Genomic DNA, 17683 nt, shown 5'->3' on the forward strand with positions numbered 1-17683 from the left:
CTTATTTTCTAAATTCAAACCTGACTACGTCAAAAGTTAAAAACAAATCTTTGTTTCTCATTTCATCCTTTTGTGAATAGCTTCATTCGCACTCTTCGAATAATCGAATTATTTTTATCCATATTACTCAATGATGATAAAACTCAAGTTATCAACTCATATTCGTCAGGAAAACATATTTATTGTTAGCTATGACGACCTCACTCAAATTTCGGGACGAAATTTCTTTAACGGGTAGGTACTGTGATGACCCGGGAATTTCCGACCAAATTTAAACATAATCTTATATGATTCGACTCGATAAGCAAAGTCTATTAAACCGAGTCTCATTATGTTTGAACTATTTCATGATAACATTTGACCTTTAACTATTTCCGACGATTCACGAACCTTTAATTGTAACTAAGAATGTAAATATAAATAATTATATATAAAACTAATTATATTAGTATTAATGAACTATTAAGTAATTTTGTTATTATAAAAGATAACATTTAATAACTAAAGATTTTCATTTTGAATATATATAGTATATTGTATATAAATGATTCAAACATATTTTACCAACGTTATCAAAATATTAAATGTACAATGTTATACTTTGTAGTTAATTGTTTAATATACATAATTAATCATCTACTCAACATTTAAAACATGATTTTATATATATGGTAGTATACATATATACATAAATATAACTATATATATATATATATATATATATATATGATTTTATACATAATTATTATATTATGTATATGTAGAAATTTATAATATATCTATGATGAAATAATGTACTATTTTAATAAATATATATAATACTTACATATATAAAACATTTATATTTTTCATAATTACATACATAAGTATAATATAATTAGTATGTAAATAAATATTATAATATATTTATATTAAAATGCATAAATATATAATATTCAGTATATGTTACAATACATATTACATAATTATTAAATATTACATAATAATAGATGATATTAATAAATTAAATTTAAATACAAATATAGTTGTTGTAGTAATGTTATTTGTATCGTCAAATATCAATATTTGTATTCATAATATCACTTTATATCATATAAAGATGAAATTGGATGTATAAATTAGATTATTATTACTAATATTATTATTATCGATAAAATATTAATATTATCATAATTAGTATGGTATTACTATTATTATTATTATTATCATTTTTACAATTATTATTATCATTAATATTATATTTATCATTATTATTAATTTTATTAATATTATTAGATATTAATAGTATTGTTATTATATATTATTATTATTAATTAAAAAAAAGCAGTAGGGATCTATATTATACGCTTGACCTCTGTATCCTTTATCTCTATTATTATTATTTTTTTTGTTTCTTTCCTGCTCCCAACTCGTGAACCTGTGTTAACATTTTCTCCATTTTTTATCAACCGATCTCTATTATTACAACATGATTATGTATAATTGCAAATCAAATAAAAAGGAAATCCAATGGGATTAAAGAGCACAGCGATATTTTTGTTTTCTTCTTCTCTGCACGCTCCAATTTTTTTTTCTCTTAATTCAATTTCGAATAAAGTTTCAAAATCTAAAAATGCAGAAAGGTTAGAAATCTTTCTTTGAATCTATCTGCAAAATCTCAACTCTCAAATCTTTATATCGATCTTGAATTTTGAAGTCAAAGTTTAGTTTAAAAAAAGTCAACAATTGTTCTTGAGACAAATTCGCGTTCGTGTATATGTTTCTGATCAAATTGACGATTCCAGTAGTTTTTATACATGTTTAGAAAACTATTTCGTGTTATAAACATTATCTATAATGTTATCTATTACGAAATCAATTTTTTTTGTTTTGTTCCAAGAACCGACGCTGCAGTAGGCCTTAGTGTTTTTTTTTTTTATTTTAGAACCCAAATTATTATTTTTTCTGTAATGTTTTGAAGCTTTAAAGGGAACCCCGATTTTTTATTTTTTTTTGGTTATTGATGTTTTGTTGAATCCATGAGACTTGTGGAGAAGAAGAGGAATAGAAGAAAAACAGTTTATATATAAAATTTAAATTCGATATTAGTACAGAGAATCAGAATTGGTGGGATGGTCGAGAGTGTTTGCGTGTGAGCATGTGGTCACGAGATCGAGTCCAGAGGACGGTAGTTTCTTTTTTTTTTTTTTTTGAAACTCTTTTCATGTGAGGTAGTTTTCTTTTCTAATTTTTTTATTGTTATTATATATTAATTATTATTAGTATTATTATTATTATTGTGATTGTTTTGATTGTTATTGTTATTGTTATTATTAGTATCATACTTGTTATCATATTTGAAAGTATTATAGACATTACTATTACTATTATTATTATGATAGGTATTAATAATATTATTATTAGTAATAAACTTATCATTTTAGTATTTTATCATCATTAGGATTATGATTATGATTATCATTATTATTATTATGAAGGAAATAAAAATATATTATTATCATCAATATTAGAATTTGTACCGGTTTATAAATAATAGTATCATCAGTACATTTACAATTAATAATATCATATTTATCAGTATCATCATTAATATTTACTAGTATTATTATGATTATCATTTATCATTTTATAAATATTAGAACCCTTATTATTAACATAAGTATGGTATTAGTATTAATATTATTTTAGAGTTATTATTATTAGTATCATTAACAGTTATCATTTTCATTTTTTTTGCTATTAGTATTATCATTATTAATAAAATTATTATTATTATTAGTAAATCATTATTATCTAAATTATTATTTTAACAAATAAATCTTTTGTACACTATATATATACTTATGGTATATACTAGGATTGTATTAATAATTCACATAACAAACTAATAAAATTTCATAAATACAATACTAACCACAAATATATGTATATAAATATATTAATGTCACTATTTATATAAACGTAAATCATTATAGATATATACATAAAATCGATATATATATATAAAATATAACTTAAAATATAATATAAGTATACGTTTTAAAATAAAGGTTAGAATAAATTCTACAAAACTATAATATATAAATAATACATATTAATAAATGAAATTTTGTAACTTACATTATACGTATTAATATATACACAATTGATATAGGTTCGTGAATCCGAGGCCAACCCTGCATTGTTCAATGACGTCATATGTATTTTTACTACAAAATACAGTATCGTGAGTTTCATTTGCCTTTTTACCCTTTATATTTTTGGGCTGAGAATACATGCGCAACTTTTATAACTGTTTTACGAAATTGACACAAGTACGTGAAACTACATTCTATGGTTGGATTATCGAAGTCGAATATGCCCCTTTTTATTAAGTCTGGTAATCTAAGAATTAGGGAACAGACACCCTAATTGACGCGAATCCTAAAGATAGATCTATCGGGCCCAACAAGCCCCATCCAAAGTACCGGATGTTTTAGTACTTCGAAATTTATATCATGTCCGAAGGAGGATCCCGGAATGATGGGGATATTCTTATATATGCATATTGTTAATGTCGGTTACCAGGTGTTCAATCCATATGAATGATATTTTTGTCTCTATGCATGGGACGTATGTTTATGAGAAATGGAAATCTGAAATCTTGTGGTCTATTAAAATGATGGAAACGATTGTTTAAGTTAAACTAATGAACTCACCAACCTTTTGGTTGACACTTTAAAGCATGTTTATTCTCAGGTACGAAAGAAATCTTCCGCTGTGTATTTGCTCATTTTATAGATATTACTTGGAGTCATTCATGACATATTTCAAAAGACGTTGCATTCGAGTCGTCGAGTTCATCAAGATTATTATCAAGTCAATTATAGTTGGATATATTATGAAATGGTATGCATGCCTGTCAACTTTCGATGTAATGAAAGTTTGTCTTTTCAAAAACGAATGCAATGTTTGTAAAATGTATCATATAGAGGTCAAGTACCTCGCGATGTAATCAACTGTTGTGAATCGTTTATAATCGATATGGACTTCGTCCGGATGGATTAGGACGGGTCTTCACACATGGATAGTAATCAATCTCATATTTAGCTCATACATTATGTTACTCGATCAAGATTGAAAATGATAAAACAAACATCATTGAATACATCAATATAGTTTGAGCGTGGCCACGCATCTTAATCAATTTAAATCGTCGAGGGGCCCATAGATGTCAATCTCTTATCCAGATAAGAGGAACAAATCCCGTCTAGACTACACATGTCTCTCATGTGTCTCATATTATACTTAACAATAGTTTTTATGATTGCCTGGCTAAAGAACAATGTTTGACTATGTTAAAGTATAACAATTCTCACACTTAAGACCCAATATGTATCTATGGTCAAAGGATATAAAGATATTACCATTTTCAAAAATCACTTATGACATCGATTCATGAAGTGATCTTGAAAGCGGGTCATGTCCAATGTTTATTCTCTAATAAACATAGGTGAATTTGGTTGCAACTCCCTTGCTCTACTTTCATCTTCATGAAAGTCAACCAACTTCTTCACATTAGTCTTAACTCACAACTATTCCCATAGTTGTGATCGACTATGGACGTTTTTGAATAACGGGGTTATTCAAGGATTTAAACATACAAATAAAGAGCACAACAATTATTAATGAGTATGATTATATCCAAATACATCATATCATTTAATATAAACGTTGCATAAATGTTCCAAAATATCATAATACTAAATTACAAATCATTCCAATCATTAACATTACGAAGCCCTATGCACCGAGCATGACCCTCGTGTTTTGATTGTGCCAAAGCCTTTGTAAAAGGATCAGCAAGGTTTTGATCTGTGTGAACTTTGCGAATACAAACATCTCCGTCTCCCACTATGTGACGTATGTAGTGGAATCTTCTACGGATATGTTTGGTACTGTGATGCGATCTAGGTTCTTTTGCTTGAGCAATAGCACCATTGTTGTCGCAAAATATTTCTATGGGGTCTTCTATGCTTGGCATCACCCCTAAATCAGCAATGAACTTTTTCATCCATGCAGCCTCTTGTGCTGCCTCCGATGCAGCAATGTATTCAGCTTCTGTAGTAGATTGTGTAACTACTTTCTGCTTAGAACTTTTCCAAGTTATAGCTCCTCCATTCAAGATAAAGACATATCCAGATTGTGATCGTGAATCATCTCTATCAGTTTGGAAGCTAGCATCTGTGTAGCACTTTACAGTAAGATCTTCTTCCACACCACCATAAATCAAGAACATATCTTTAGTCCTTCTCAAGTACTTTAGGATGTTCTTGACAGCCATCCAGTGGCTTTCACCCAGATTTTGTTGGTATCTACTCGTCATGCTCAAAGCATACGATACGTCTGGTCTTGTGCATAACATGACATACATAATGGATCCAATTGCAAAAGCATATGGAGTTCCATTCATTCGTCTAAGCTCATCATTTGTGCTAGGACTTTGAGACTTGCTCAATATTGTACCATGTGACATTGGCAAAAATCCGCGTTTGGAATCTTGCATCTTGAATCTTTTTAGAATCTTTTCAATATATGCACTTTGGCTCAAGCCGATTAACCGCTTTGATCTATCTCTATGAATTTTTATTCTTAGAATATAAGCAGTATCGCCAAGGTCTTTCATTTGAAAACACTTCCCAAGCCAAGACTTTACCTTTTGTAAAGTTGGGATGTCATTTCCAATAAGTAGTATATCATCTACATATAAGATTAAAAATACTACTATGCTCCCACTAGCCCTTTTGTAAACACATGGATCATCTTCATTTTGGATAAAATCAAACTCTTTTATTTTCTCGTCAAAACGAAGATTCCAGCTTCTAGATGCTTGCTTTAATCCGTAAATGGCTCTTTTAAGCTTACACACTTTATTAGGATACTTAGGATTTACAAAACCTTCTGGTTGTTCCATATAGACATCTTCACTTAAGTGTCCATTAAGGAATGCGGTTTTGACATCCATTTGCCATATCTCATAGTCATAATATGCGACTATGGCGATGAGTATTCTAATTGATTTTAGCATGGCTACTGGAGAGAAAGTTTCGTCATAGTCAACACCATGAGTTTGAGTGAAACCTTTCGCCACTAGTCTTGCCTTAAATGTATGTACATTTTCGTCCATATCGGTTTTCTTCTTGAAAATCCATTTGCTCCCAACAGCCTTGCTATCAGGAGGTAGATCAACTAAGTCCCATACTTCGTTGTCATGCATGGACTGCATCTCTTCATTCATGGCTTCATTCTATTTCTTAGATTCAGGATCTAATGTAGCATCTTTGTAGTTAGTGGGCTCACTTTCATCCACTAAGAAAATGTCATCATATCTTTGGGGACTATGACGAGGTCTACTAGATCTACGAATGTCTTGTTACTTCACGTTCCTGAGCAACCAATTGTTCAGGTTCTTCAACAATTTGTTGATAGCTAGTGCCAACCTCAGGTGTGATATTTTGTGGTTCTTGAATTTCTTCAAGTTCTACATTACTCCCACTTGCTTTATTTAATAGAAACTCCTTTTCTAGAAAAGTAGCGTGTCTAGAAACAAATACTTTGTTCTCGGTAGGATTGTAGAAATAATATCCCATAGAATCCTTTGGGTATCCCACAAAAATGCATTTGATAGATCTGGGATCAAGTTTGTTGGAAGTTTCTTGTCGAACATGAGCTTCGCAACCCCAAACTTTCAAATAAGATAAATTTGGAACCTTTCCACGCCATAACTCATATGGTGTCTTATTTACCTTTTTGGTTGGTACCATATTTAGTATGCGAGCAGTAGATAATAAGGCATAGGTCCAGAAGGATGGAGGAAGTGAAGTATGATTCATCATAGATCGAGCCATATCAAGTAGGGTTCGATTCCTCCTCTCAGAAACACCATTATGTTGTGGTATTCCGGGTGGAGTGCGTTGTGAAATAATTCCACAATTCTTTAGATGGTCGTCAAACTCTTGACACAAGTACTCACCTCCTCGATCCGATCGAAGAACCTTTATCGTTTTGCCTAGCTGATTTTGAACCTCATTTTGAAACACTTTGAACGTTTCAAATGCCTCATGTTTATGTTTCATAAGTAAACATAACCAAATCTACTGAAATCATCAGTAAATGTAATGAAGTATCTTTCACCATTTCTTGACATAGTTCTAAAAGGACCGCATACATCGGTATGTATAAGTCCCAAAAGATCCTTTGCTCTTTCTCCAGAACCGGAGAAATGTGCCTTTGTCATCTTCCCGCTTAAACAAGATTCACATACATCAAATGACTCAGAGTTAGTTGATTTTAAAATTCCATCAAATTGGAGTTTGGTTATGCTTTTCTTGTTTATGTGACCAAGACGACAATGCCATAGATAAGTTTGATTCAAGTCATGCTTGGATCTTTTGGTGTTTATGTTATACATAGAACTATTATTGAATGAATCTTGTATGTCAACTTCATATATGCCATTGTGAGGTCGTGCCTCAAAATAAAAAACATCTTTATTGAAAACTGAAATATTACCATTAGGAAAAGCATACGAGTAACCAGATTCATACAAACGTGCAGCTGAAATAATGTTCCTAGTTAGACTAGGGATATAATAACAATTATTTAATATTAAATACAGGCCATTTGGTAATAAAAGTTCATAAGTGCCTATTGCTACGACCGCAAAATGTGCTCCATTGCCAACATGCAATACCAAATCGTCTGGTTTCAGCTTCTTAATCTTTCTTAGTCCCTGCACATTATTACAAATGTGAGTTCCACAACCAGTATCAAATACCCATGAATTACTAGAGAAAGCAAATAGTTCTATCATATAGATACCTGAGGTGCTAGCATTGCTAGCCTTTGTCTTCTTCAGCTCTGCAAGGTAAGTCGGGCAGTTTCACTTCCAATGACCAATTTCTCCACAATGGAAACAAGTGGTATCTTTGGCAGGTTTTTCTTTCTTCTTGACAGAATCCTTTGGGACAAACTTTTTGCCTTTGTAGTTGCCCTGACTCTTAGGTTTGCCTTTACCTTTGTCTTTGGCTTGTGGCTTCTTGATTTTTCCTTCCCGAATCATGAGGACTTCAGAGGTTTTGGATGGAATATTCTTCTCGGCAGCCTTAAGCATTAAATGCAACTCCGAGATAGATTTCTCCAAATTGTTTATATTGTAGTTCAAGACGAACTGGTCATATGACTTTGGTAGTGAGTTGAGGATCATGTCTATTGCCAACTCAGGACCAATGGAAGATCCAAGCCTCTCAAGTTGATCTATGTAGCTCTTCATTTTTAGAACATAAGAGCTTACAGATGTCCCCTCTGTCATCTTACATGCGTGTAACGCTCTGACAGTTTCAAAGCGTTGTTGCCTAGCTTGTTGTTGGAACATTTCCTTTAGCTGCTTAAGCATCTCAAAGGCATCATGATGTTCCAGGTCCTTTTGCAAGTCTGGAATCATGGTGGCTAACATGAGGCATGCTACCTCTGTAGAGTCATCCGTGAGCTTAGTCCAAGCATCTCAGATGCTCTTAGTAGCATTAGCAGGGGGTTCCTCGGGAACGGGTCCATCAAGTATATACGACTTCTTTTCGACTTTGAGAACAATTCTCAAATTACGATACCAGTCTAAGAAGTTCGTATCATTGAGTTTTTCCTTCTCTAAGACAGATCTTAGAGAAAGGTGGTGAATGGGTGTAGTTGCATTGGGTGACATCTACAAAATTAACAAAGTTCTTTTAGTATTTTAATATTTGATCCTTTAATAATTAATTACCCTAACTTTCTTATGAAAAATTAATTTGTTAAAGGCTAGAATCCAAGTTACATTTAACCTTGAGTGGTTGGCTGATGCTCTCTCCACTAAGTTTAAATTAACAAGGTAGGTAGCGATTACCAATTGCAAGTCTAATACAATTTCTATATCTTAATGGGATCTTTACCAACAATTGTCAACTGGTATGCTTAATCCCATCTATGCCTTGGGCCTCTTGTGTTTGGCTGATGCTCTCTCCACAAGAAGCACCAATTAAGTTGTCCTATTTAAAAACTATGATGTTCGGCCCAAGACTGTCATGGGAATCGCGAAACACCATCTCGGTAATCACAAGACGACCATGGTGGTTGGCTGATGCTCTCTCCACAACGACGTACAAATGACAAGCGAGTGTCTTAAAAATGATGGCATAAACTTACATTTTAAAAGGGATTTTGTGTTTTGTATTATTTCAATTTGACAAAACATTTCGTATAATAATTGTTGCATGCATTCAACAGTATATTATACGTATACTTTAGATAAAATCATATTTTATATGTTGGTCTTGAGTTTATAGAATCTCTATTTTAGTCACTCACGGCGTGTCCAATTCTAAACTAATATCCTATATTAATATGTATACATTGAGCGCGCTAACTTAAGACCAATTTTAGTTTCTAATAAAACTCATTTTATTTAAAACTTTATACAAGAGTTTGGTTTAAATTTATTAAATTCATAATTTTAATGTTAACTTTGAGCTTTATGTAAAAACTCCTTTTTTATTAAAACTCATTTTATACTTTTACGAAAAACCATTTTCAAAATTATATATAAATTTACCAAACTCTTATTTGTGTTTGATTTGTTAAAAAAAAAAAATTATTTTCTAGCATGCAAATATTCTATATTCAAACATGCAACATACAAATATAAACACAACAATTAATAGGTGCATAGCCAAGCCTTTTCCTAATCGGTTTTCGTGAGCCAAACGAAGGGACCGGGTCAATCTAAGGACATAACAAATATCTATGCTTCATTGTGATGTCTTGAAGCTCCCACTTGCCTAGTCAACATTTGGTGTTGCAAATGGCTCCAAAATTGCTTAGAACTCCATCTTGAATTTTCTTCATGTCTTGTTACATTTTTATAGATAAAATATACAAGTCTACACTAATACTTTTACATCTCAAAATTAAACAAAACATGAAAAATAAAATTATTACAAACCATTATAAATGAAAGAATAATTTACAACCCAATCGAATTTCAACACAACCAAACATCACAAAATGGTCTAAAGGCTTTCTATGCACCATGCAACTTAATATATCAACTATTATATATATAGCAACTTCTACAACCATACATGCATGTAAAAGGAATGGTTGTAGCAAATAAAATAACTAAGTTGCATTTTAGAAATCTACAACTTTTCCTTTTTAGAAAAAAAAGTTGTTCATTTCTAATAATAAGAACAAGTTCTTATTGTATATAACATAAGTTTCTTAACACATGCAAAAGCAGCTCTTGATATCACTGTAGGGGTTTGTATGATTTTTCATAAAATTATTTAGCAGCGGAAGCATGTACAACAATTTTTAAACCTTTCAAAAACTCCCCACCAAGGATCCAATTGCACGTTGTTAAGAAAACTAAATAATAAATAGTGAGTTTAAAGACTACAATCTTTGAAGACTTTGAACTTGAGAAGTTATGGATGCTAAGAATTTAGGAACCAAAGTAGCCTCCCTCTATCGGTAATTCACACGAAAGCAAACTCCAATATCAACCGGATGCTAGTCCTTCACAACCCTTGAAAACAAGTATAAGAAACAACCTTTCTTATTTCTTGTTTTAATCATATCTTGTTTTCTTATTAATCTTTCAATTATGAAAGAATACTTAGAACCTTTTAAATAAAGAAAAATAACATCTTGAGACTTGTAAGTGTGTATGTGTTTTCTAACTTGTCCATAGTATACGTATGTTCTCTTACATTTTAAAGAAAACTACAACAACTAAGTCATCATGGTTCATCATGACACTTTTTCTTTTCTTCCACCAATTAGTGTAAGGTCATAATGACTTCCATTATAAGTCTATAATGCACATTTATTTATTAAACATATTGAATAAAACAATGTGTATGGATAGCTTCTAATAATGTCTTTGATAATGTATACTTGTACATTTTATATAAATTACAAGATAGAAACAAGTAACAAAGGTTACTTGTTAACACATAGACATCTCTATACATATGTATGGATACTTGTTTATATATAATTGTAGTATTATTATTTCTATTAAATAACAATAACACAACATGTATAATAAGGTTGTAATATAAGAATCATATTCAAATATGTAATTGCTATTTATTTGCTCATTGTGTGTGACCTTATAGGTTCAAATGTTATTAGTAGTATAGACATAAGTTGTGTCTTGGGCATTAATAACCAACACCAGGATCATATTGCTCTAATACCATGTTATAGAATAGAACCCCGCAATGATAACTTTATTATAACTCGGTATTTATAGATTACATGGTAACCCTAATCCTTTACTTAATCATAATGGACCAAGTCTACATATTGGACTTAGGCCAAACTAATATTTCTAACACACTATTCAAATTTAAAAATTCACTGTCATTTAATGTTATTTTTTAAAAATATCTTTAATAAAATTATGACAAGAAATTTGTGTCATCGACAGTAGTTCTAAAAAATTAGGTGAATCTGCAAAAATAATTGTTAAAAATATTAAGCTTATTAAAAAACTTAAAGCTCAAATAAACGATAAACATAAACATTTAGGCTTAAATCTAACTTCAAACATGTTTAAAATCTATAAAAATTTTATTCTACTATTTTTATTACATCTCATCTTTTTCTTTATTTAACTTTTTTCTAACGTACTGTATTAGTCAGATGTTCATTTGAAATCAATCTCTCTCTTTATAATACTGAGAAAAAAACTTTCTCTACTCATCAACTTTTTGAATCTGACTAGAAAAGTTGAATTATTTTAAGAGAATGATTTTCTACATTTTAACTTAACGTAACTGGCTACACTACACAAATCATCAAATTAAACAAACACGAGAGTGGAACAAGAATCCGAGAGCGGCAAACGACCATAAAAAACACAACAAACAAGAAAAAACATAGTTAATGGAAGGGGATAGAATGTTTTTGTGTTGCACGTGAGTTCGTGCACGATATAGCCGTTAGAAGACGACAAAATTCTGGAACAAATCAGCGGAAAAACCGCCTCGATATCAGGCGGTCCAGGCCACTTTATTTGGTTACCGGCGATATCCAGGAGAGCATATACTCAGTTAAACGTGAATCTGTATTCTCGACTCTCGAGGCATTTGGTAGGGCAAATCGGAAAACACTCAAAAAGCCGCTATTTCCTTCTTCAAAATACGCACAAACTTAGAAGAAAAAATCAACTTTTTTTATACTAAACACATCCGACTTTAGTTCCGTCTTCTATAATGTGAAAAGCCCTCAATACCCATCAAAAATCGACGGCAAATCAACTCAAATAATGGCCTTAATTGGGTTAATTTTATACTGTTCTGTATATATTTGTGTGCTGTTTGGTGGGTTTTGTTCTGCTGGTGACCCCTTCGCAAATTTCGATCTTGTGTTTGATTATTTAACTGTTTCTCCACTTGGTGTTCCACAACAGGTGTGTATTATTTTCAACTCATGTCCGTTATTTTCTGTTTCGTGTTTGTAATCAATGTTTAATGTTTATACTTACTTAATGTATCCACCAAGTGTTCAATGAAATGCCTGTATGTATTATTTATGCTTTTTCAATTGTCGTTTTGGTAAAAGAGTAAATTTATGTCACTTCTTTGTTTATATTATGTCATAGGTTTATTTTCCTCAACATGGATTAAAACGTGTATAGAGGACTGTTTGTATTTATAGCTTATCAGTGGAGATTATTTAGCTTATGAGCTTAAATTACAGGTTATCGCGGTGAATGGGAAGTTTCCAGGCCCAGTACTGAATGTTACAACCAATTACAATGTAGTCGTTAATGTTAAGAACAAGTTGGATGAAAGCCTTCTTATTACATGGTACTGTTTAGATTGATTTTAAATTATTATTAGTTTCAGTTATCGTTGTCATTACATGGTCACTGTTTTACAAGTTTTAAGATGTTAGATACATACAATAGATAGAAATTTATAAATTTGTATACTTACAATAGGACTTGGGGTAAAATTAGATACATTTTCAGACATATAACCATAGTTTAATTGGGCACATTCAATATCTATTTTGTTTCGATAGGCCTGGAGTAGAAATGAGGCGAACATCATGGCAAGATGGAGTGATTGGTACGAATTGTCCGATTCCTGCAAATTGGAATTGGACTTACCAATTTCAAGTCAAGGATCAAATTGGTAGTTACTATTATGCCCCTTCTATCAATTTCCAACGAGCATCAGGTGGTTTCGGTGGTTTTGTTATAACAAACCGTAAAGTTATTCCGCTTCCATTCAATACTCCTGATGAAGATATTGTCATCACGATTGGTGATTGGTACACTCGAACCCATAAGGTTTTATCCTGGCCTATTTTGGTATTCATATCCTATTAGGAATGTTGATGCTTTATTTTTATGTATTTAATTTTTGTTACGTATTTAAATTAATTTAGGATCTGAGAGCTTCACTTGATTCTGGGAAGGACCTTGGTATGCCAGATGGCGTTCTTATTAACGGAAAAGGTCCTTTTAAATATAATTCTTCTGTACCTGATGGCATCAAGCATGAGACAATTAATGTTGATCAAGGTTTATTTTTTTTATTTGAGTTTTTAATATAAACATGTTATGTTAAATGTACACTGATATATTTGGATATGTTTAATGTGTACTGTAGGAAAAGTTTATCGAGTTCGTGTGGTAAATGTTGGAGTATCAACTTGTTTGAATTTTAGGATTCAAAGTCACAATTTACTTCTAGCAGAAGCAGAAGGACATTATACGTCCCAACAAAACTATACTAGTTTGGATATTCATGTTGGGCAATCGTACTCATTTTTGGTAACTATGGATCAAAATGCAAGTAGTGATTATTACGTTGTTGCAAGTGCTAGATTTGTGAATCAATCCGAATGGCAACGAGTTACAGGCGTTGCTGTTTTGCATTACTCAAATTCCAAAGGTCCAGCATCGGGTCCGATTCCCGACCCTCCAAATGACGGAAATGATAATTCGTTTGCGGTGAATCAGGCTATGTCCATCAGGTTTGTTCCTTATAATCTTTTTTTTTTGTGTGTGTGTTTGTGAATTTGCTTTTTGAGAAACCATAATCGGATAATTACCTTTTTAGTTAAAGGGGATATGTCTGCTTGTTATATTTCGTCTACAGAAAACTAGCAAAATTTGAAAATATTTCCATTTTGAAAATTATGAGTTTTCATCTCAATAATAGAATCAGTTGAAAACTGTAAAATGGATTTTTTGAAGTTGTATCTTGTAAATTAGAGAAATGTCACTGGTCTAAAAGTTGGCTGACGCGTCGGTTGAAGACTAACCCGTCACGTTTCGCCCAAAAATGTCGGTCAACGCTAAAAAGTCCGGTCAAAGTTGGTCAAAATTTTACGAGTAATAATTTTTAAAATTAGATTGTGTGTTCTATATTTATGTTTTACATATACGGAGTATTATTTATACTTGTGTGTAATATATTTTTTTTAGTTTTTTTTTTTTTTTTTTTTACTACAAGTGAATGTTGGTCAGCTCTCAACTCGTCCCTGACTCGACTAACTCGTCCCTCCAATGTCTTGACCTACTCGTGACTTTGTAACCTTAAGAAAAATGGTTTTCCATTTCCATTTAAAAACTCTCCAAAAAAATAACCTTTAAATTTCTCATGTAAACACACACTTATTGTGTCGACTTCGAGTTGCAATAATCAGATTTATGAAACGAATTCAAACAGCCCATCTATCTTGTAATAATATTGACGAAAGCCGTTGCAATTCATGGCTATATTTATTTCAGGATGAACAACACAGCAAGTGGAGCCCGTCCAAACCCACAAGGTTCATTCCGTTACGGTTCTATTAATGTGACAGATGTCTACACATTAAGAAATGTTCCACCTCTCACGATTGACGGGAAACTTCGAGCTACATATAACGGGATTTCATTCGTGAACCCTAATACACCAATAATGCTTGCAGACACTTATAAGCTGAAGGGTTCATATAAACTCGACTTCCCAAATACTCCACAAAATAGACCTCCAACCATCGATCGATCACTTATCAACGCAACATATAAAGCGTTTGTGGAGATCATATTGGAGAACAATGATACCGTAGTTCAAAGCTTTCATATGGATGGTTATTCCTTTTTTGTAGTCGGGTATATATATTTCTGTTATTGTTCTTTTTTTTTTTTTTTTTTTTTTTTTTTTTATAAATATTTTTTATGTAAGTTGTATATGTTAATGGTGATGTGTTATATATTAGGATGGCATATGGGGAATGGACAGAAAACAGCAGGGAATCGTATAACCGTTGGGATGCAATAGCAAGGTCTACCACTCAGGTATGTTCTTTTAAGCATGATAGCAATTGCAATTAACCTAAAGGTTACAAAGTGGGGTGTGTTAACTGGTCAAAGCAGGGTAAAAAAAATTTATTTCAACTTTTTTTAATTTACCTTGGGTCTCCTAGTCGCTTTGCCGACTAATCTCAGCGCGACTACTCGCTTAAAGCAGGTAATTTTTTGGTACATGAAATGGGGCCGAGGTTGACCTAAAATACTTATTGCCTTAATTTGATTTTAACAACAATTATTAGCGTGTCATATCATTAAAGATAGTTATATTTTTATAATTTTAACAACAATATAACTTTTTCCAATTTTGGATGACTTTATGACCCCTAAATATTTTGAAATAAACTGTTTTTTTTTTTATTGTTATAATTTTTGGTAGCTGTGGTTGAGGACATGCAACATAAAGCAGAGGTCATGGACCCGCAATACTGATATATTTTATAAGTGAGACGAATTTATTTAACTTTTACAGGTTTTCCCTGGAGGATGGACGGCAATACTGGTATATCTTGATAACGTTGGAGCATGGAACCTTAGGACGGTAAACCTTGACCGATGGTATTTGGGTCAAGAAACTTATATGCGAGTCATTGATCCTGAAGATGAAGACCAGAAAACTGAAGTGCCACCACCCGATAACATTTTGTTTTGTGGCGCTCTTGCCCATTTTCAAAAGTATGATTTCTTTAAAACTTGATAATAACCACAAGGTGGTAAAATGAACGGGTTGCAGAACGAGTCTAAGCTGGTCGGATTAGAGATACTTTTTGTCCAACTATTCGGTTTTTTTCATTGTTACAAATTAGTGACCAAATATTCATTCTTTAATAAAAATGAATAGTGTAAAATATAACTGACAATTTATCATATCAATAGTAATATAGATAACTTTTTATTAAAACATTCCGGCCAACTTTTGACACGTTCGACCCACTTGACCCTTTATGGAACACAACTCATTCATATGTAAATGGGTCAAAATTGCCTCATCTGATACAAGTCATATAACATATTTCTTTCTTTTTCAGGCCACAAAGAACCTCCTCAGCTTCATTCAGCATACGAGAATCGTTGAAGCTGAACTTTACTCTTATGATGGGATTTTTCGCTGTTACTTATATGATGCTTTAAGAATCTTTCGTAAGTTGGATTTAACAAAATTGTGCAAAGGAGGTTGTTTTCCGGGTTCCTTTAGTTAAAAAATTAGGTTGTTCTGAGAGCAAGTAGTATTGGGTTATTTTCTTTGTATGCTGAAAGCATCAGAGGCATAATTTGTAACCATATTTTTCCCACCAATTTCACTTTGCTCATCCTCTTGGTTCTGTTCTCTTTCTATGTCAGTTGTTATGAGAGAAATTATTGATTTTGATGTGTTAAAAATGATAAGTTTGATGGGTTTATATAGATAAGAATATAAATAATTAAAAAAAAATACAAAAAATCTTCCAAATAGCCGTTGCCCGTTATAATCATGGACCAATCACAGCTTGACACATGTTCTGACGCTTTTTTTCCAGTTAAAAATTCAACTGACGCCCCGGGGCGTTTCGTCTGACGCCATGTTAGGGGCGTCAGAGGGCGTCAGCGAGCCTGACGGGACCCCTCTGACGCCGCGTTAAAAATGGTCTTAGTAGCATAATAGTAGTATTTTGTTTGAATTAGTTTACCGTCTTAAACTTTCTTCAAAAAAGTGGTGTGACATAAGCGCATGCATTTCTTATATACTTTTATCATATGCTACTCGTACATATGGACCATTATATTATCTTGCAATGCATACCATTTACAAACGTGCTTGGCATGTAAAGTTACCAAAAGGGACCTTACTAAGGCTTTTGGAACCTTAGTGGCCGACTAGTCGATTCAGGGAATTTTACGTACCTGAGTGAGTCATTTTCATTTTTTTGGTCGAAACATCAATCGAAATTGTGCAAGTACAATTTGTAAGTAAATGTGATCTTTACAAAATAAAATTAACTAAATTGTAAAATCGACCATCTGGTGGTGCTTCGCCTACTAGCTTTACGGTCAACATGGCATAGGTAAATCACGAGTTGTTTGGTTTCACTGACTGGTCCTCCGGTCAGCATGACAGAGATGATAGAGATCTTGACCTATCATTTGTTCAATTTGGTCGATGGGATAGTTAATTATTTAATCTTTACGTTCTCAGTGATATCTAGTAAATCGTGGTTAAAGAAACATAGGATGTAAATTGAACCCATAACCTCCGCATTAATGTTACATATCCCTACCCCAAAACAAAAAAGGAAAATGAAAATGGGAAAGCAA

At 32.0% G+C, this 17683-nt stretch overlaps 2 protein-coding genes across 2 annotated transcripts; one reads left to right on the forward strand and one right to left on the reverse strand.

Annotated features, from left to right (window-relative positions):
• Nucleotides 1-7921: 7921 nt before the first annotated feature.
• LOC139869055 (uncharacterized) lies at nucleotides 7922-8482 on the reverse strand. The gene has a single exon (XM_071857384.1). The coding sequence runs from the start codon at nucleotides 8480-8482 to the stop codon at nucleotides 7922-7924; it is 561 nt and encodes a 186-aa protein (XP_071713485.1).
• A 3864-nt stretch (nucleotides 8483-12346) lies between these two features.
• LOC139865985 (monocopper oxidase-like protein SKS1) lies at nucleotides 12347-16660 on the forward strand. Its single transcript, XM_071854107.1, has 9 exons — nucleotides 12347-12490; nucleotides 12781-12890; nucleotides 13108-13378; nucleotides 13477-13612; nucleotides 13701-14067; nucleotides 14828-15193; nucleotides 15301-15379; nucleotides 15864-16066; nucleotides 16420-16660. The coding sequence occupies exons 1-9, from the start codon at nucleotides 12347-12349 to the stop codon at nucleotides 16520-16522; spliced, it is 1779 nt and encodes a 592-aa protein (XP_071710208.1). The 3' UTR covers nucleotides 16523-16660.
• The last annotated feature ends 1023 nt before the right edge of the window (nucleotides 16661-17683 follow it).

This window comes from Rutidosis leptorrhynchoides, chromosome 9, assembly GCF_046630445.1.
Source record: "Rutidosis leptorrhynchoides isolate AG116_Rl617_1_P2 chromosome 9, CSIRO_AGI_Rlap_v1, whole genome shotgun sequence".
Classification (NCBI taxonomy): Eukaryota; Viridiplantae; Streptophyta; class Magnoliopsida; order Asterales; family Asteraceae; genus Rutidosis; species Rutidosis leptorrhynchoides.